The 20686-nt window shown below is 42.8% G+C and overlaps 1 protein-coding gene across 1 annotated transcript; it reads left to right on the top strand.

The window, feature by feature from the left end:
• Positions 1-6986: 6986 nt before the first annotated feature.
• On the top strand, positions 6987-11784 carry LOC125890498 (uncharacterized). Its single transcript, XM_049579174.1, has 5 exons — positions 6987-7007; positions 8071-8213; positions 8763-8967; positions 9088-9257; positions 11629-11784. The coding sequence occupies exons 2-5, from the start codon at positions 8088-8090 to the stop codon at positions 11782-11784; spliced, it is 657 nt and encodes a 218-aa protein (XP_049435131.1). The 5' UTR covers positions 6987-7007; positions 8071-8087.
• The last annotated feature ends 8902 nt before the right edge of the window (positions 11785-20686 follow it).

The raw sequence follows: 20686 nt of genomic DNA, 5'->3' as shown, positions 1-20686 counted from the left end.
ACAGCAGACGAGACAGAGGAGATACCACCACCAGGACACCAGCCCCACCACCACCGGTTTCCAACAACTGAAAAAAGAAATAAACAAATTAGTGGGCGAACAACAAACCAACAAAATAAAAGAAAAACAAAATCATCTCAGAAGTTAACAAAATTATAACAGTTGGGCAAATAACAAACTTAAGACAACCGATATCAATAGCTGCCCACTATTAACTCATAGTAGTAAGAGAAAAATAAACAAAAGAAAACACAACAACAATTCAACGAAAGTACATAAGCTCTGTGGCTTTCAAATTAAACAAAATAGAACTAAATAAGTAATCAATCCAAAATAACTATTACAAAATTACTCCAATATAATCAAACAACATTTTCACACACTCATTCACACAAGGGGGGCCAGGCCACGGTTAAAACACACAGATTTGATAAGCGTCTTTGGTGGAGCTGCTCTGGGACATGGTGTGAGCTGCGGAAGCCAGGTAGCGGTGGACGCAATACACCAGCCAGAGCAGAGCAAAGCGGAGCAAAAACCAAGCAGCGGCACAAAGCAGCAGCGAGACAAAGCAGCGTGGAGACAAAGCATCGGTAGGACAAAGCATTGGCAGGACAAAGCAGCAGCAAACCCCAATAAGCTGATTGCAGTTACTCCTAGTCATGGGAAAAATACATACATATTAGGTTGTGTCTAAGTATGGCAGGCTTCACAACAGGTTGGCAGAGGCTAGAAATAGGCATCATGGCAGGGTGTACAATTTCTCCATTAGCATTTACTATGGCGATGGAAGTAATCATCAGGGCTTCTAAGTGGGTGGTAGGTGGGGAGAGATGGCAGAACGGGTTGCATCTTCCACCAGTTAGGGCTTACATGACACTGGTGACCACAACAATGCCATGTACAAAGAGGCTACTAGAGAAGGTAAATAAGAACCTCAAGTGGGCCAGCATGAAGATCAAGCCTAGTAAATCTAGAAGCATCTCGATACATAGAGGGAAGTTAAGTGACAGGAAGTTTGTCATAGATGATGAGGACATCCCAACAATTAGGGAAAAGTCAGTAAAGAGCTTAGGTAGGTGGTACAACGTAGAGTTGAATGATAAGGAACAGGTGGTGAAATTTAGAAAAGATGTGGCTGAAGGATTGGATAGAATAGATAAATCAGAACTTCCCGGAAAGTTGAAGTTGTGGTGTTTGCAATTTGGGCTATATCCTAGGTTAATGTGGCCATTGTCAATTTATGAAATTCCAATATCCATTGTGGAGAGAATTGAAAGGTCGGTTAGCTCCTATATTAGGAAGTGGTTGGGCGCTTCTAGGTGCCTAAGTAGTGTTGCAATGTATGGAAAAGGGATACTTCAGCTGCCAGTATCTAGTTTAACAGAGGAATTTAAATGTACCAAGGTCAGGACAGAGATCTTGTTATCTGGGAGTAAGGACGTGATAGTTAGGAGTGTGGTTCCAAATCCAACCAAGGAGAGGAAGTGGAACCCAAGATCGGCAGTTCAGGAGGCAGAGGCAGCTCTTAGACATGCAGAGATTGCAGGTAATATTCAGTTTGGCCAGGGAGGCCTGGGGCTTGGCTCAGCTAAACCGGTATGGAATACAGCAGGTCTCAAAGATAAAAGAAAGCTGGTTGTGGAACAGATATGTAGACAGGAGGATAGAGTAAGGGGTGCAAAGGTAGTGGCCCAGGCTAAACAGGGACAGTGGTTGAATTGGGAAAGTGTAGAGAAGAGGAAGCTTAGTTGGAGGGACCTGTGGAGTATGGAGGAGAATTGTATTTGATTCCTGGTAGGGGATACATACGATGTGTTACCAACCCCCCAGAACCTAAAACTGTGGGTAAATGAGGACCCATCATGCCCATTGTGTTCAGGTACCACAAGCTTAAAGCATATTTTGTCAGGCTGTAAAGTTAGCTTGTCACAAGGCCAATATACATGGCGACATAATCAGGTGTTGAAATGTTTAGCTGCAGGCATCGAAGGGAAACAAAGACAGGTGAATTCAGAAGGTGTTAATGATAGGAGTTTAGCAATTCAGTTTGTCCGTGAGGGAGAGAAATACAGAAGGGATAAGTTAGTAAGGAAGCAAGGGTGTGGCTGCCTAGAAGGTGCTTGTGATTGGGAAATGCAAGTAGATTTAGGGGGAAAGCTTGTTGTTCACCAGGAAATAGTTTGTACCAAGCAGAGGCCTGACATAGAGTTGTGGTCATTGGGTCAACGGATAGTTTATTTCATTGAGCTGACAGTTCCTTGGGATGACTCAGTGGAAGCAGCCTATGAAAGAAAAAAGCTTAGATATGCAGACTTAGGAGCAGAAGCTGAGCAGCAAGGATGGAAAACTAGGATTTGTCCAATGGAAGTGGGGTGTAGGGGATTCATAGCAAGATCAGCTGTCTCGCTTCTGGGGGAACTCAGAGTGTGGGGACAGAGTTTGAGGAAGACAGTGAGGGAAATGTCAGATGAAGCAGTCAGAGCCAGCCAGTTTATATATATATGAGAAGAAATAATGTCAGTTGGGGGCCAGCAGGGGGAACTACTAAGCAGGGTACATAACTCCTTGAGATCAGGTGGAGAGATCCACTTCCTCTCACGAGGAAATCCAGGAAGAGGAAGGTTATTTAAGTGTGGCAGTGGCCTATTTGAATCCCTTTTGTTTGAGACCATGCTGCAAGGTGAGTGTGTTTGATCTTGTAAGTTTATTTATCTCTTTTAACTTTAGCTTATATTGTAGTTATGCTATGTAGCGTGTGAAACAGAGTATGGTGAATGTGCTAGGAAAGGTAGTGTGGCAAGGCTACGAGGGTTAGATTTACTTTTGTTAGTTAACCAGTGTCCAACAACGCCACCTAGGGGAATTTCAACCCCAGGAAATCTATTAGAGGGGACCAGCACTCTAGATCTGACAATAAGGTCACACAGGTCCGAACAAAAAAAAAAATTAAAATAAAAAAATTAAAATAAACTGCTCAGACACCACACTATACTGGGCCCAGAAGGTCACCACCAAGGTTGATTGTGCTTTTAACTACCACTCACACACACACTCACACAGTTAACCCAATAAACAAAACAAAAAAAATGACTAAATAATAACTAAATAACTAAACACAAAATCTACAGAAAATAATAAATTAATGAATGATTACAAAATCTGTAAACAATAACAAGGAATATCTAGTTACAATACAAAAAAAACAATAGTTAACCAAAGACTGATAGGTTAGCTGATGAGGATCAGTCTTTCCGGTACAGCTTTAAATCCTACACTGTGTTAAATTCCTCTACAGAGACAACACCATATGCGGTGCAACACTCAATTCTCGTCCAAGGGAAGTTACTCCCGGCGTGCAAAGCAGCAAGCACGCACACCCAGGGCTTAGTTTAAAAACAAAACAAAACAAAACAAAACAAAACCATAACAATGAAAAAAAAACAAATGCAGATGAGCTTGCCGCGGCGAACCCATAGACAGGACAGAACAGAACAGCAGTAGCGCAGCGGCCCACATCAGAGAAGGAGCCACCTGCTGTGATATTAAACAGACTAAAATTACTACACCAAATTATAGTTAGATGGATTAAAACAAGCAAATTCACACATACATACCCGTAAGTTAAGGCTCAGCTTTGCAGGCAACAGGGGAGGTAGTGGCAAAAGGATGCAGCTTAACTGCCAACAGCAATCAGAAACCAATGTCACATTTCATATGCAGCCCAACAAAAGCGCATTAAGAACGCGAGACAGAAATGAGCCAGCCTACCTCAGGAATCCAATGCAGCGCGTGGATTATTACGCACGGCTCCGAGGCCGCACACTCCCGACTCCCAACCTCCGGCCCGAATACAAGCTGACTCTGCTGGAAAGCAGAAAGCACATCAGACATGCCATCAATATGACCCAAAAAGGCAGAGAGCTCATCGGAACATACCTGCAACAATGAACGGAGGAGGTCCGACAACAAGCCACGAGACAACCACGTGGATCCAACACAGCCACGCCAAACACGCTGCTGACGCGAAACTCAGGCTTCAGGAAGAGGTAGGATGACGCACATCTGAGCTGCGTAGCTCTCCCCCAGATAAAGCTTGCCACAGCACCACCCAGTAATCAAGGTGGAATAGGATAATTGCTCCCAGCTCAGCAGCATCCAATGGGCGGGGAGCAAAGGAGCGAGCCTACACCGCTATTCACGCTGATCCAACACATACACACAAGCAACATGAGTGGAGACGGGCTGTGCCGTCCTACCACAGTAGTATCAGCATTGCTTCTACCTGGAGCTCGCATGTACGGAGTTTGGGCTGAGAAAGCCATGTGTAAGTAAGGTAAAGGAGGTTATTGGGTTGGTGTGGGAAGCAGTGAGACCTGGCATTAGGGGAGTGTCTCTGGGATGCAAGAGATTACTGTCTAGCCTCCTGGAGGTGTCGTGGGACCAACTAGATGAAACACTGGTGAAAGGAGGTTCCCACCTGATGACCCCCAAGACATGTTAGTTAGCACTGCTCACTGGTCTGTATAGTTAAGCCTTGCCATAATAGCTTATCATAGGGCTTAGGAGGTTATTCACTGAGTGCTGATCCTTTTCTAGAGCACAAACTTCTTGTGTTTATTTGAATAAATACTGTTAGTGTTGCTACATTTACCAGGAAATACTGCGGTTGCTTGCTACACTAAAACACACATACCTGTTTATGACCAAACATGGGGGGGACACACACCCACTCGCACAGGAGAAGGGAGAGTGAGAGGACTCCGGCTGCCGTCAGCATTTACCTGGGACCACACAAGCGTTAGCCGTCAGACAGCATCAACCACAACGCCGAGAGAGAGGATACTTACCCAAAAAAATACACCGCAGCACATAAGGGGAACTTGGAGCAGCACGCAAGCAGTTGCCCTACAAAACAACACAAATGCCGTGAGCACACGGAGAGAACCAAGTGACCGACGTGGTGAAGCAGCGGGCAGCCATACCTGTCGGGCCAAACAACCTTGGGCCCGGAAGTGACGCACCACTGACGACAGGGGCGCAAAAGGAAAGAGCCGGTGGAGGATGGCCACTTTTATACTGGCCCACCTCATGACGGCCACCAGTGGCACTAAATACAAGCAGTGGCACTAAATAACATAGATGGCACATCTATGCTGCTACAGTGTGTAAATAGAAATCCATCTACAAACAGTGCAGGTAAATCCACATAATCCATTTGTGGTTCGTTCATTCATTATTCCGTTTCAAAACAAAATCAAAAAAACAAAAAATTAAATCCGTTTTTCTGTTTTGAAACAAAAACCAAAAAACACAAATACAGATAAACAAAAAAAAAAAACAAAACAGCGTTTTCTGTCTTGGAAATAAAAATGGAAAAACCTGACTTTGTTTTTTGCAGATTAATTTTTTCATTTATTGTTTTGGACAAAAAATAGAACTGCAGTGACATCAGAGGCGGAAGTAACTTCAAAATAAAAGACAGGAAGATAAGATTGCCTATAAACCTTATAAATATTCTATACAACTTTCAATTTCAATCAGTTTTATTTATAAAGCCCAATGGTCGGTGTACCTTCCGTTCATTCTATTTCCAATTCTGAAACGCAGATCGGAAAACAAAAAAACAGGCATTTTTAGTTTTCCAATATATGTAGCAGATTTTAAAACAAACAAACAAGAGCTGTTATCCATTAAAATATCGCCATAAAATTGGATTTTGTGTTGTTTTCCTATTATAGATTTTTATATTCCCAGATAAACACGAAGAATCCAATCTATGCTAATCCAAAATACAAAAATGTGGGGATATCTGTATTATTACAAGGTGAATCGGAAGCAGTATTTTAGCTTTAATGCAAAAAATGCGGTGAACCGGAAGCAGTATTTTAGCTTTTTTTCCGCGAGTACGTCTTAAACACAGCAGATTGGGTTGGCTAAAGACGGATGAGATGGCGTCAATCGAGCCCTACGAAAATGTAATTAGAGAAATGATTACACAGAATTTCTCGTACGCCGACATTTCAACAAATTTGTCAGAACTAGGTGTGAAGGAAGGATGCTCAGCAATGAGTGTCAGGAGATTTTGTGTACGCCACAACATTTCCAGGAGGGGACATGTATCCGACTCACAATTAGAGGCTGCTATCAGCAGGGGAATAAATCAGGTAGGTTTTTTTTGGTTTTCTTTGATTTACAGAGGTGAGTAGTTACGAGTTACATTTACTCAGTTACATTTACCTGATGAGGTTTTTGGATAAGTTGTACTTTTAAGATAGTTTTACATCATCTCCATACTTTTTACATTTACTTGAGTGGGTTTGTGAAGAAGACTGTACTCTTACTAGACTCCATTAGGCTACACTGAGCTGGTTACTTTCTTCTTTACCCATTAACTATCCTACGCATTATTATCCCCCCGTGCATCAATTTAATGTTGTATTTTGTCAAACAGAGGGACTTCCGCCATAGGCTCTACCACCTGACTGTGTTCCTCCACTCACATTTGGAAATGTGTGTTTCTTGTGCTGTAATTTGTTATTTTGTAAATATTTCATTTATTTTTATGTATTCTATTATTTTATTGATTGGAAGTACTCAAATTTACCTAAAGATTATGATTTTGTATTTTTGTCTGATTAAATGCATGTTTTCACAAATTAATCGGATGTTACTCAACAGTTGCTCAGTACTTGAGTAGTTTTTTCGCCAAGTACTTTTTTACTCTAACTCGCGACACCTACTTGACTCACATTTTTCTGAAGTAACGATACTCTTACTTGAGTAGAATTTTTGGCTTCTCTACCCACCTCTGTTGATTTATTTCTAGACTCCACGAAGACTAGGTCAAATGTCACAGCACACTTATGTTGATTCATCAGACAGGGTCAACATATGGTCGAAAGATGATGACCGGGTACCTGTCTGCAATGGGAGTGGTTGCTGGTGAACGCCGGGTGGGGAAGATTTTGAGAACAACTCATTGTTCCTGTCACGAAATGCGCAAACGTGTAAGTATCTTTTGCAAGCCTTTAATGTTGTGGTATATGGTGTCATGTATTTTACTAGCTAACTTTTACTTACTTTTCCCCCAAAGGGCGCACGTAACCTTAACCCCGTCCCCTACGCAGCTGCATACATAGGACACAAAATCCACATCGACCAGAACAAAAAACTGGTCATGTTCGGAGTGACACACATTCTAGCAGTAGACGGGTACAGCAGTAAGGTCGTTGCCCACACAACCATGCCTGTCAAGAATAACCTCAGGATATATGAAGAAGTTTACAGATTAGTCCTTCTCAACTTTTTTTGGCTTCAAAACCCCCTTTCTCTGATTTCAGAATCCAGGCAGGTGTAATTTTTTGTGAAAATGTCCATGGAAAAGTTAGCCTTTATACATACATACTTTTTTTTCCTTTATATTACTTTGTATGTAATATAAAGACTAACTTTTCTCACAACTTCACTTTTCTGTGAGTTTTTGTGACTTCCTTTGTGACATTTTTTCAATTCTTTTGACATTTTTTAAAACTGTTTTTTGTGACTTTTTAGATATGGATTCTACTGTTTTTTGGTCTTTTTTATTTGTGATAGGCATACTGACCCATTGTTTCTCAAATGGGGGTCTGTGTTCCCCAATGGGTACTCTGAGGTGCAACGGGGGGTACATTTTGGATTGACGGAAAGCACTGTATTTTTCAGGATTCATTTTATTATTTAACAACGTGCTTTCCGTCAATCCAAAAACCTGAAAGTAAAAGTAAGGTTTTGGCTCTCTTGTCTGTGTGCATAATTATTAGGCAACGATAAGATTGTAGAGCTATTATGCAACTGAATGAAATACAAAAATGTTCCCATCTCACCTGTTTGCATTCTTCTGCTAAAGTGAGAATAATAAACAAACAACTCAAATTTCTGAAAGTAAAAAAATATATATCTGTGACCAGTATAGCCACCCTTCTTTTCAATAAATCACAAAACAGTGCACTAGTAGATTGCAATATTGTTGATCTATCGTACAGTGCAGACTCAACATTTGATTGAGTCATGTTTCACTATTTTACAGATCAGCAGTTCTTGAATACGGGATGTGGGACCAGGTCAGGGTGGACCATGGCCGTGAATTTTACTTGTCCCTCTACATGCAGGAGATGCTGTCTAACCACAGACACAACTTGCAAAGGCAACCATATCACCAAACTCAGTCAAGAAAGGTGAGGTAACAGTCTCCTTAATGCCAAAAATGAGACTAAGCTTTAGAGATGTTACTCAGTTTTTTATGTACTGGTACTGGACACCAAAATAACAAACTTTTGCTGCACTGATCCTCAATTCAAACACATGGGGCCAAAACCTCAAACCTTAATTAGCCATATAAACAAACGCCCACCTAAACAATGATTGCATTGTTTACATTCATGCTCCATCTAGAGAAACCGTTGTACAGGTAAACACAGGAGACTACGCGGGGAAGAGCAATAGAGCCAAATGGATGAGTGGTTTTGTGGCAATTCTCTACATGGAGTGTGAATGTACACCAATATCGCATTGTTTAGGTGGGCTGAAGTATCACTTTAACCAGATGCACCCTTGAGTGCGGGGTGCTTGTAGGTACCCATACACATCAATGGTCCTGCTCCTTGGACTCCTAATCAAACCTCTTCAATACTGTCTGTAAACTTTTTACATCTGATATAATCCTGTTTCCTCTCACCATGTTAATTTTGCAGACTAAATTGAGTCTACCCTTTTCTTGTCTACAGAATCATACGGTGGAGCGATTGTGGGTCGAGATAAATAACAGGGTAAATTACCCAGTGAAGGAGGCCCTCATACAGCTGCAGGATCAGGAAGTCCTCAACATGGATGACAACGTGACAAGATACTGTACATCTAACCTTACTGCTGAGCTGTGCAAGATTGGCATAACAAGAGCTGTACATGCATGGAATGCACACAGAATTCCAGGTGAGTTAAATAAAAAAAAAACATGTATCACACAATCCAGTCCTTTTTTGTGAACTTTTAATTTAAATTTGGCATTGAATTTTAACAATGAAATTTTGTGACCTATGCTTTGCTTCACAGGCAAAGGAACACCCAATCGCCTGGCAGCAGGAGGATGTCCAAAGAAACTGGGAGAGGAGTTGTTGCCACATGCCTCCCAAGCAGCAGACATGTATGAGCAGGATGTTGGCTCTTCACTAACTAGAGTCTCCTGCTTTGGAACGGACCCCTTCTCAACTGAGGAGGACAAAGTATCAGCAGAACAACTTTTTGCTGAAGAATACCCTGATATTTCAGTTTTATTAGATAACGTGGTAAACTATAACTTCGTACCTTTTCAAGATGCATTGCTGTATCTGATAAACATTACGCAGCAATATGCATGAACATGTCAAATAAAGGCAAGTTGGTTCTGGATATACTGTATATTTTGTTACTTTCCCTTAACAAAATCAAACACTTGCTAAAATTGCTACAATAGCAGCGTTAAACATTACACAATATTGGTCTGAAGTGCAACATGAAATACAAAAAATGTATAAAAATAAAACTATTATGTATCTACAGCTGTTGAACAAGTGCAAAATTCCAACTGGATTTAGAACAAGGCTATTAGCCAGCTGTAACAGAGGTAATCAAGCTTAAATCGTTGAATGTGATACAATCACACTTAAAGGATTAATCCATCTTAATTACACCAGCCAATGAGGAGAGAAGATGGTCAAGACTGGTCAGCCTGTGAGCATTGACAGAGAACTCATCTGCCCTGCATTTGAGGCACTGGTCAGATGTCAGCATCCACTGGTCAACGCAGTTTTTGCAGCCAACAAAGTTTTGCAGCATACGGCAATCACAGGCTCTTCCATTAGCCCTGTTTGATGGAGAAAAAAAAAGCACAACACATATGCAACATTACAGTTCAGTATATTATCTTGTCTTTACTTAAAGTAACAGTTCACCCAAAATGAACATTCTGTCATAATCTACTCACCCTCATGTCAGTTAAACCACAGGTGCAGTTTGTCCATATAACACACAAGGAGGTTGCAGCACTACTGGAGAGCAAGTGGGTTTCCATTGACTTCAACACAGTGCATATAAAGTCAATGGACTTCAACACAGTGCATATAAAGTCAATGGAGACCCACTTGCTCTCCAGTAGTGCTGCAACCTCCTTGTGTGTTATATGGACAAACTGCACCTGTGGTTTAACTGACATGAGGGTGAGTAGATTATGACAGAATGTTCATTTTGGGTGAACTGTTACTTTGATATACATATTACATATGTTTAAAAGCTTGGCAAGGGACAGTTTCATTACAACATGGAAAAGCAATAATTAACGTTTGATTCACTTGGACACTCCATTAGATCCTGCTTAAAAGGTAGACTTTAATATAGATCAAACAACAAAATATCTTACAGACCTTTGCATACAATACAACCAAAGGCATCCTTTATGTGTGTTATCATGGTGTTGGTCAGAAACAGCATGGCACCTCTGGTGTTGTTGGCATGTGTTGACAGGTCCTTCACGACTTGGGTGACCTCACTCAGTCCTTGAGCAGCCAAGATCACTTCCTCTATTTTATCATGGACCCCCTGAAGACCTGTGGAGTCCATGTCTTTATGGACAAATATTACAAATATTATACAATATTCACCAGTTCTGTTCAGATAACTTCAGATAACTTTTTTCCTAAGAGATGTTATTTAAAACAAAATAAAAGACAAATATTGACAGGTAGTAACTAAAATGTTTACCTCAGTTTCTTTCCCTTTGTTCCTTGCTGGAACTCATGGAAGATCTGCTCTGGGACAGCAAGAAACTTTTTTGCATTTTGCTTCCAATACTTGGATCCTAGCAAGAGAGGAAGACAACTCATGTAACAGATACAATGTAAACACATTTACAGCTGAACAGAATACTTTGTGGATCAAAAAAAATTAAGAGACAAAGAGAGCACAGTATTGAAGTAGATGGGGCATATAGTTTAACAAACAAAGCATATTTATTTATTATTATGCAACTATTCATTTTTCCTTCAGAGTCCACAATCTCATTTCCCTGGGCATCAGTCAGGATGAGAGGGTCATCACTCTGCAGGGCATCATGTATTTTTGCAAGGATACCTGTGGTTGTGGCTTCAAACTCAAACAGTCTGAGTACAACCATACGGGCAGGCTTCAGTTTCCACTGGCTGAGCTCAGCAGTGAAAACAGACCTAGAAAGACTGTTGTGGGAGTGGTTTGCATCAAGTCAAATCAATTAATTCCATCTCAAACACATAGCCTACATTACAATTGATGCAATTACAATTGATTCAAGTTTTAAAATAATCTTGGTTACAAAGGATCTTAAGGATTACAAAAACAAATACAATCATGTGGATTTATTCATATGTAGCTAGCCTTGGACCAAGACGTTCATGAAAGCAACCCCCCCCCCCTTTTAAATATTTAAATAATTTTAAATAATGTACAATTTGATATTTAAATAATTTAATATTTTTTTAATAATCTGACTAGCAAATAACTTGCTAATCAATGGTAGGGGGGCTCTGAACTGATGGGACTGGGGGTACCTTTGGAAGGTGTTACTCATGCTTGCTTGAGGGGTAGTGGGAGCAATGGCCTGAGCAGGTGATCCCAGAGCAGCAGTGGGCTGTGCTGGACGGTGGAACTGGAAATGGTTCTGGCCTGACAATGGAGGAGTCTGCTCCGCGACTGGTAGAGCAATATCATCCCCATGAACCTCATAGTGGCCTCGAGGTCTAAGGTCCAAGCAGCTGAATGTCCAGACGATCCTGAGAATATCGCCACATTGTCATCATCGGTTATGTACAGGCTAGGAGCATATACCTTTGAAAGAAAACATGTAGGGACCTTAATCAGACGGCTATTCTGTGCTAGCATCCTTTGATCTTAGCATGTTCTCCAAACGAACGAAAAAAGTGTTACTTACCTGGAAAATTCTTTATCTCCCATCATGTCGTCCTCCCTAAGCGTTAGCCTCTTGTTTCCTTTAAAAAGGATATAACTGGTTGAGTCCATTGCGAACGAGGAATTGTTGCTCGACACCAACTTGAAGTGAAAAACACCAGACTAGCACCGCGACCTTCCTGACACACGGACCAATCCGCACGCAGGCTATATTTATTTATTTCCGGGCCATGGACTGAAAAGCATAAAAAATGAAAATTGAAATTCGAAAAAGAGAAATTTAAGGCATTTTAGCGAAAACTAAAATTTTAGTAAGAAATGCAATAGTTTTTTTTAAAAAAAAAGGGTCATTAAATAGTTGTCCGATTTTTGTTTCAGAAATGGTAATAGAAAAATGGCCCTAAATTTGTTTTTTGATTTGCCTTTCAGAATTGGAAATAGAAGGTACACGGACCCCCAATATCACAAATCACAATTTGCCTCACAGGCAAGTGGGCGTCTTTCCCATGTATCTTTTATTTCCACTTACACCTGATGTTTTGCGCATTTTGAAAAGCTGCCTGCCATTGCTGTGAGGAACTTTTTAATCATAAAAATAGAAATAAAATGTTATGATCGCAAATTTTACGGCTACAGTAAAACTTGTTGTTCAACCATAACGTTGCTGTTCAGAGACTAATAAGGGAAATCGTCATGCATATTGTTCCCATGAAGGACGTATAGGGATTCCCATAAAGGTTGTGTTTTAATATTCATTCGCCAAATTGCTTGCAATAAAGTAATCGAGGATACAATAAATTATTGTGTGTGCTGCGTTGTTACTGTTAATACTGGGTTTCCCCATAACGCATCGCTGCATCAGTGAAGTTTCAAACTGATGTTTGTCCTTTTCACCAGCAGATGGCAGTAGGCCTATGGATTTATTTGCTGTCAATGAAAGCCTGGTTTTCTTAGCCTGAGTGTCAGACTGAAGCTCCCAGAACCTTCAGTCTGACATGGCTTCCATTGAAGGCGATTTACAAGGGGGAGGGAATTTGATTTTTCCCTAACCAATCAGTAGAGACAAACGACTCACCCAGAATCTGACGTCATTAGTATCCATGCCTTGGGGGTGCCGAAAACAAGCGAGCATTGCCCGTTTAAAATGTCTCTGTCGTCGTGCACACCCAGCTGCATCGCCGTTAAATCCAGTTTAGCAGCTTCCTTAATTTGGTCCTCCATTAACGCGAGTAGTGGCGAAATACCTCGATAGCATCGTTAATGTGGTCTGTAGGATCTGTAGCGGTCGCCATTTTTGCTATCTTCACCAGTTACCCACCGGCGTACAGCTTGACATCAGCGTGGCACTGATTGGCTAATCGCTAGACCCCTGGCGTTCATTGGTCTGTCCAGCGTTTGGATGAGAGCGGGGTCTATGGTCTGGAACCATTCTATGGTTTTCTCTTAGTTTCTGTTGGATTATACAGACCTGCAATTCTTCAGGTTATTGATACGGACAATTCAAATTATATGCAGCATATATTTACTTGTATTCTTTTATGTTGTTGTATCACATAGGCCTATACATTGTTGGCAGAGATGGGCAGCATTTTAATAACAGGTATTTAAAATGTTTTATCACCTACTATGACAATAGAAATATCATACAAAAAATACATCCTGTGCCTTTTTTCAAAATCTGATTAAACAAATAAAATAATCAATGATTAATCCATTATTTTTTAAGTTAGTGGCAGCCCTAACTGTATGCAACACATCTGATATTACTGTAGGGGAAATACATCTTTGAGAATATTTGCACTTGTAATAAATTTTGGGGCACCATCCTCCTAACGAGGGAAGCGACTAATCAAATTTAATAACTCTGTAAATCACTTATTAATTCGTCAGCACGCTTATCAATAATGAATCAATCTCAATATCTGGGTTATGATTTCTCTATACAGTGATTTCAGCTCCTGCCCAAAAGATATATACACAGACAACGACTTGGCGATAAATGAAGATTTATTTAAACTAAATAGGTAACAACTGAATAAATGAATAGCAAATGATGATTATATGACACAACACAAAGTTAATAGTATATAAATGGAATGAAATGAGAAGTAACACTTGTGTGAGTTACTTAGTTTGGCAATAGTGGTAGAGTATATTAAAATAGCCTATATTATAAATGGGGAATGCAGGAATGTGCAAACCGTTCACGTAGGTCTAATGAAACCTAAATTAAACTAATGAAAACTAAATTATCAGGGTAATTAGCACTTTTAGCAGTGGGAATCAAAGGCAAAGCTCCTTTGGGGCCCCTGGACTGTCGCTCCGCGGCTCCTGGACTTTCCAGCAGAATGGCACAGCTGTCTCACAGCAGGGGGAGCAGTTGAGTTTGCGATGTCCTGTGGGTGCCCAGTGGGCTGGTTCACGCTGCAGAAGGCCTTTGGGCTTGGCAGGTGTAGTGTAATTTTTATCCGGCTTATATTGTATCCGGTCTGAATTAATTGCATAATCATGTTTGTGTGTAAACTGCTATTAAAGTAGATATTTAGACTGTTTTAAAGAATAGATACTGCATTTAAAGGTAATGGGTAGACATAAATGTGAACTCTCAGTGACATCCTAGCTGTGAACTCTTGGTGACTTCTAAGTTGTAAACTCTCAGTGACATCTCAGCTGTGAACTAACACGGGGCCTCCTCAGATTTACTGCGAATGCATAGCAGATTTTCTCATATGGTGCTTTGAACTTTTAACAGACTTCATTATATACTGTTCTGAACTTTCAGGGAACTGTTAGACATACACATATATATGTCATATATGACGTTAAGATGTGATATACTCTACTAAGAATAATAACACGTGTGTAAGCTCAAACACCACACTAAGCACTGGATGAAGAGGGGAGCACATCCACTTGATTTATTGCCTACTGCACCAAAGGGGGTTCATGAACAGGAGAAGAAGACACACACACGCACATTTAAAGGATTGTATTACCTAGCACATGTGTAATGGATTATATTGTATGGAGCACACACACACACACTCAAATGGTTGTATTACCCAGTATATGTGTAATGGATCACTTTATATGGAAACACGAGGGATTGTAGCATGAGAGTCCCTCAGGTTCACGTGTTTTTTAAAAAATAAAATGTGAGCAGCTCCGGAGATACTGGTGGTAAATTATAGCTGAGACGGAACAAAGAGAAGAAATCTGCTACCAATAGAAACGGGTTGAAAGGGAAGGACAATAGAAATAGGCGGAGATCTTTCCGACCTCGCATATAAGCCAGGATAGTGAAAGCAATTTTTTAGTCATACTCCGGAGCCTGACTCATGAGTTTGTCTGTGTTATTGCCTGTGAACACAATAAACTCGATTGCACCAGATCCAGCTTGTCTCCAGTGATTTCCTAAAGATCTGCCAGCCGAACCTAGACCCAGAACAGACTTCAGAAGACGCATTAGAAGAAAAAGAAGGACAAGGTCGGGAGCCATCTGGCCCAACTTCAGGCACCGATTTTTGTCACTTCAAGTGGCGAGCCAGCCAGGAGGCAAGGAAGGTCGAAGCCAGAGATCGGGAGCACCGGGCTGTACGACAGACACACAGGTGGCGCCACCAAATAAGGTAAGCAGAGTTTTCTGTTTAAAAACCGGTGTGTCTGGGGTGCAGTGCTGGGAGCCGCCAGGTCAAAGGTATTTGACAAATTCCTCTCCTAAAGAACCTAGTTGTATAATGTACTGATACTGTTTAAGAGAAACACTATTGAAAACGCAACTAACATCACTGGAGACGGGTAACTCTGCTGCAATACAGTGTGATCGTGGAGCGGAAAGAGTGAATGTGTGCGTGTGACTAACGAGTAAAGTATTTAAAGTAAAGTAAGAAAAGAGTACTCAAAAGCACATACGTGGATACCGCTGCCGGGACTTGCCAACGCTCCCTTTAGCCTGTAGGGGCGGGGGTGTTGATGCCAGCCGGCAGGCTGCGCGGGCGGAGTGCTGTGTAGTTTCGCGGATACCGCTGTTGGCTTGTCTAGCGCACTCTGAGTGGGTGCGTCTAGGGGAGGCATCAGGCCTGCATAGGCGATCTACCAAATAAAGTTAAAAGGCCTAAAAGCATCTGTGGATACCGCTGTTGTGAGGAAAGTGACCTTTCAGCCAAGAGGAGGAGGTCACCGTAGACGCAACAGGTCTGAACGGGCAGATAGCTCAGAGAAAAGTTAAAAGCTCCTGTGGATACCGCCCGTTTGAGGGGAACCTCTTGGCCAAGAGAGCAGAGGAACCACCCCGGAACGGGCCTGTACGGGCAGGTGGCTATAATAAGAAATAGAAAAAACAAAAAAAAAACAAGCAAAAAAAGTCAACTGATCGATCGCTAAGTGTAAATATTGTAATATACATTGTAATATGTCTGAAAGTAATCTGTAAAATAGTTAAACATAATCTTTGAGGATATTGTGCATGCTATTCATATAAGGGCTGTAAATATAGCTGTTAGTAAGGAAAATATAAATCAAAGAAGGTAGGAAGGTGTTGGGAAAAATTGTGTATGAAAAATTAGTAAACCATGTGGTGAGTAGGCTGAAATAGGATTAAATGGGAAGGGGAGTAAGTGTATAACAGACACTTAAGGGAATTGTTAAATAAATTAAACAAGCAGGCTGCATAGTAGCAGCGTTGTGTTAATAAAAAATAGAGGGAAAAATTTATTGGGTAAGTGTATAAAGTCATCATTAGCAGCCAAGAAGCGGGGACTAACGTAACTTTTAGCTGCACCAAAAGTAGATGGAAGACGGGAAATCATTGAGGACGAGATTTGGGGAGAAGAGCACTGTATAACAGAGGGCCCTATAGAATATAAGAGTACGCACACATTTTTGGTTAGAACGCACCTACATAGATACCGAGGTGGATGAGCATTGGCAGGACGAGCAGGAGATCAACCAGAAACTCTGGCAGATCACCAAATTTGTTAATTTAAAGGAAGTGAAAAAAGAGTATCCAGGGGCCCCGTGGGAAACGATTTTGAGAAGACTGTGGGTTCCATACTCATTAACCCCACTACTGCAGAATCTGTGTGATAATTATCTGGGCGCACCAGTGGCCACACTTCCTCTGCACCAGGTCAGTATACAAGGGCCCGCAGGAGGAGAGACATACAATCCGCGGCTGCAGATTGTCATCGTGCCCAGAAAAGTTGAGTGGGAAACAGGTAAATTTGGGTGTCTGAGTAAGCGGAAGACTCAAGGGGACGGGTCTTGTGATTTGGAATACAACCCTCACAGAGAGAAGAAATTTAAAACTGCCATAACTGTAGGGAAAATAGTGGTATTGATACGCACAAAAGAAACAGACGAACAACCAGAAATCCCTAGGACAAGTACAGCAAAACAAGGATTCATGGGAAACAGCCAGGGCAGAATGGAAGGAGGCGTTGACCCGATAGAGATGGTGATAAAACAGCACCCCAGTCGTGCAAAACGCATTCGGCGCTGTGCAGCCAAATGGCACAAAAGGACATCGGGAAAGAATCGTTGGCCTGTGCAGGGTACCTTCAATCTGGCATGCTGTGATGAAGTAGAGACAGAATTAAGACACATTGAAGCCCGAGACACAAAAGCAGGATACAAATTAAAAAACAAGAGAGCCAAGGAAAGAGAAGTACTAGGATGGTTCAGACAGACTGGAACAAGGATAATGGTGCAGCTAGAGGAAAATGACAAAGAACATCGGGCACAGGATGAAGTGACACCCACAGCACCGCCCCTGCTCACTCCACCACCGCCCCCGTACCCACAAGATTCAAAACAGCCTACAATAGGACAATACCGCTGAGAAACTCAGAAGCAACAAAAATGGAGGGCCAATTGGAAGGGAAATTTACAGTGACTTTGACAAAGAACAATAAGCAGGGACCCGCTACAAGAGGACAGCGGAGGCCAAGAAAGAAATTACAGTTGGAGCCAGAGTCCCTCTCAGAAGCAGAGAGCACCTGTGGATCCACGAGTGATGAAGGGGAGGAGGAGCATGTGGAAAGTGAAACTGCCCCCTCTCCAAAGATATACAGACACCGCAACAGGAAAAGTAGTGATTGCACTGGAATTACTACTAGAGAACCAGCCTATAGCGCTAGTAGTGGAGGCGGCCAATCCACTGGAAACCAAACACCAACCACGGAATGGAAGGGAAGAGGGAGGCGGAAGCAGGTGAAAAACAGAAGCAGTGTTCACCACAAAAGTAACCTGAGCCTCTCCACAGATAGACCTGACTCCCCTGTAATAGGATTGCGCAGGATGAAAGGAAAAAATGAAGAGACGGAATCCAGATCTTTGGGCGCCTTCGACTACGAACACTGGAAGCAAATATGGGATTGGGAGGCAAAGAATCAATTGTGCAAGGAGGGAAAAGGCCGGGGATCAACTACTATTGACCCACCACCATGTCCACATCCGCCAATGGAGAATGGACCCTGTAATGGAAGTGGTCACTGTCACCAAGGGCACAATCCCAGCGGCGCATTACTGACTGACGGCAGAGAGCTAGAGATACGTAGAGAACTGGAAGAGATTAGCCGGAGGACTGAAGACAGATTGCAACACATGAGTCAACTATTGGACACAATACAAGAACAGCAGTTAAGCGAAGGAAGTCTCCAGCAGGAGTTGGAAGAATCCTCAGCCAGCCCTACCACAGAACACATCACCCTGACACTCCAAGGCACCATGGAATCGAGCAGGGCCCAGCCCACTGAGGAGCGCAGCGCTGGCAGGCGACCAGCCATGCACAGCAGAGTCCAGAGTCAAGGTGGCATGAAGTTGAGAGGAGGAAAAGTCCTCAGAGGAACCGAAGATCTCCTGCATCTGTTGGATGAGGAAGGTAACCGAACTACCATGTGTCCTCTGGTGACACAAGCTAATGGACACAGGCAGTACACCCTGGCCTTTCATGGACATGATAGGCCTGGCAGAGCGCCTGCCAACACTCACCGATGGCGCAGACAAGTGGATACGGGCTCGGGAAGAAACAACAGCGTGAATACAGCGAGCCCTCGGGGACGTCACCGCTCTGCTCACCTCCGTGGCTGGTAAACACACCACTCAGGAGATATTCACAGAAGCCAATGTGGGAGCGGCTATTGAAATAACTACAGCGACATGGATTTTGGGCACTACTACGCTCAAAAATATGGCGCCAACTGAAAACACTATCCAGCCAAGAGAGATCCATCAAAGTTGGAGGGAGAGACTTTGGGAGAGGACGAATGTCCCTCTAAGTTTCTGCACGCTTTTCAGAAGAAATGGAAAGAAGAAACAGGAGAAGCATGGAATGCAAATAAAACAACACAGAGCCTGTTCAAAATGATGGTTAAAAAGGCCATGCCAGAGAGGTGTGCAGCGTCTAGAAGATGTGGTAGGGCTGATGAAGATGGACTGGCCGCTGTTCTCAGAGCACATAGTTCACCATGTTGAACTATATAGGAAAGACAGAAGGAAAAAAGAGGAGGAAGATAAACAGCTGGTCAATAAGTTGACTCAGCTACAGCTGGGGAACTGAGCAAGTTGGTAAAGAAGGAAAAGGAGAAATCTAAAGTTCAAGCGCCTGTGGTGGCAGCAACTCAAGCAGCTCCTCCAACCCTCCCACCCCAGGCACCTCAGCAGACACCTCCCACAGACCCCAGCGCAACAGGGTATAATACCTCTGCCAACGCCACACATCACCACTATTATTACCAACAGATGCCAAGGGGTGGGGGCAATCAGCGGATCCCCAGAGGACGGGGCCGTGGGGGACCGGGAGGATGGAGGGGAGGCAGAAACTACGCACCAGGAAATCAGCAGGCCTTCCAGAACGCGCCCAATCCACAGCCAAGCCACCCACATGCAGGGGCAGGCCACCCAGAGGTCAGTCCGGATCCACCTGACAACAAATGCTGGGGGTGTGGCCAACCAGGCCATATACGGGCTCAGTGCCCTAGCAACCCTTGGGAAGGCCCTGCACAGAATTGGCCTGACATGCCTCAACAACCCCAGTGGTAGGGGTGCCCAGAGAAGCCTGAGGGGGAACTAATGACACCAGCTATATCGCTACAAGCACATGATGAACCAATTGTACCTGTTGTCATCCAGGACCAAGAATACTCATTTATGGTAGACACAGGCGCCACATACTCGTGCATTGGAAAAGAAGGCTCCAAGTTCCCCCTCTCCACGTCATCGATAAAAACAGTAGGCTTCTCTGGGAAATCACAAGTCATACCATTAACAGAGCCCATTCCAATGCTCATTGCAGGCAAAGTCATATGTGCACCTTTGCTATACTCCATCCACACCCCAGTGAACTTGCTAGGCAGAGACATTCTATGCCCATTGAAGGCAAAAATCATGTGCACCCAAGATGGACTGTACCTGGATTTCCCGGATGAACCCCCACGAAGCATGATGTCACAATTACCTCAAGCCACTGCAGACACACAACAAGCCCTTGCCTATTGGCTCCAACTGACACCAGAGGACTCACATCTCAAACAGAAATGGACTGAGTGGGAGAAGTGGATTTGCATGCACTATGACACTGCACACACCCCCACTCTGCCACTGCACTGCACTCATGTATGACAGAGATCAGACTCATGTAGATTACCAGGAATGCTGGGATGCAGGGATCAATAAAAACCATATCTCATCACCAGTGAAGACATATTTTTGGGGCCAGAGGGTGTGGCAGCGGCAGCGC

The sequence above is a fragment of the Epinephelus fuscoguttatus genome, linkage group LG6 (assembly GCF_011397635.1).
Source record: "Epinephelus fuscoguttatus linkage group LG6, E.fuscoguttatus.final_Chr_v1".
Taxonomy (NCBI): domain Eukaryota; kingdom Metazoa; phylum Chordata; class Actinopteri; order Perciformes; family Serranidae; genus Epinephelus; species Epinephelus fuscoguttatus.
The sequence above is the reverse complement of the archived record's forward strand: the minus strand, read 5'-3'. Positions and strand labels throughout refer to the sequence as shown.

Excerpts from the sequence above, each read along its gene's own strand:
- LOC125890498 (XM_049579174.1), top strand. The coding sequence starts at position 8,088 with ATGTGGGACCAGGTCAGGGTGGACCATGGCCGTGAATTTTACTTGTCC. Across the intron at positions 8,214-8,762 it reads ACCAAACTCAGTCAAGAAAG|AATCATACGGTGGAGCGATT; the intron begins GTGAGGTAACAG and ends TCTTGTCTACAG. Across the intron at positions 8,968-9,087 it reads GAATGCACACAGAATTCCAG|GCAAAGGAACACCCAATCGC; the intron begins GTGAGTTAAATA and ends TTTGCTTCACAG.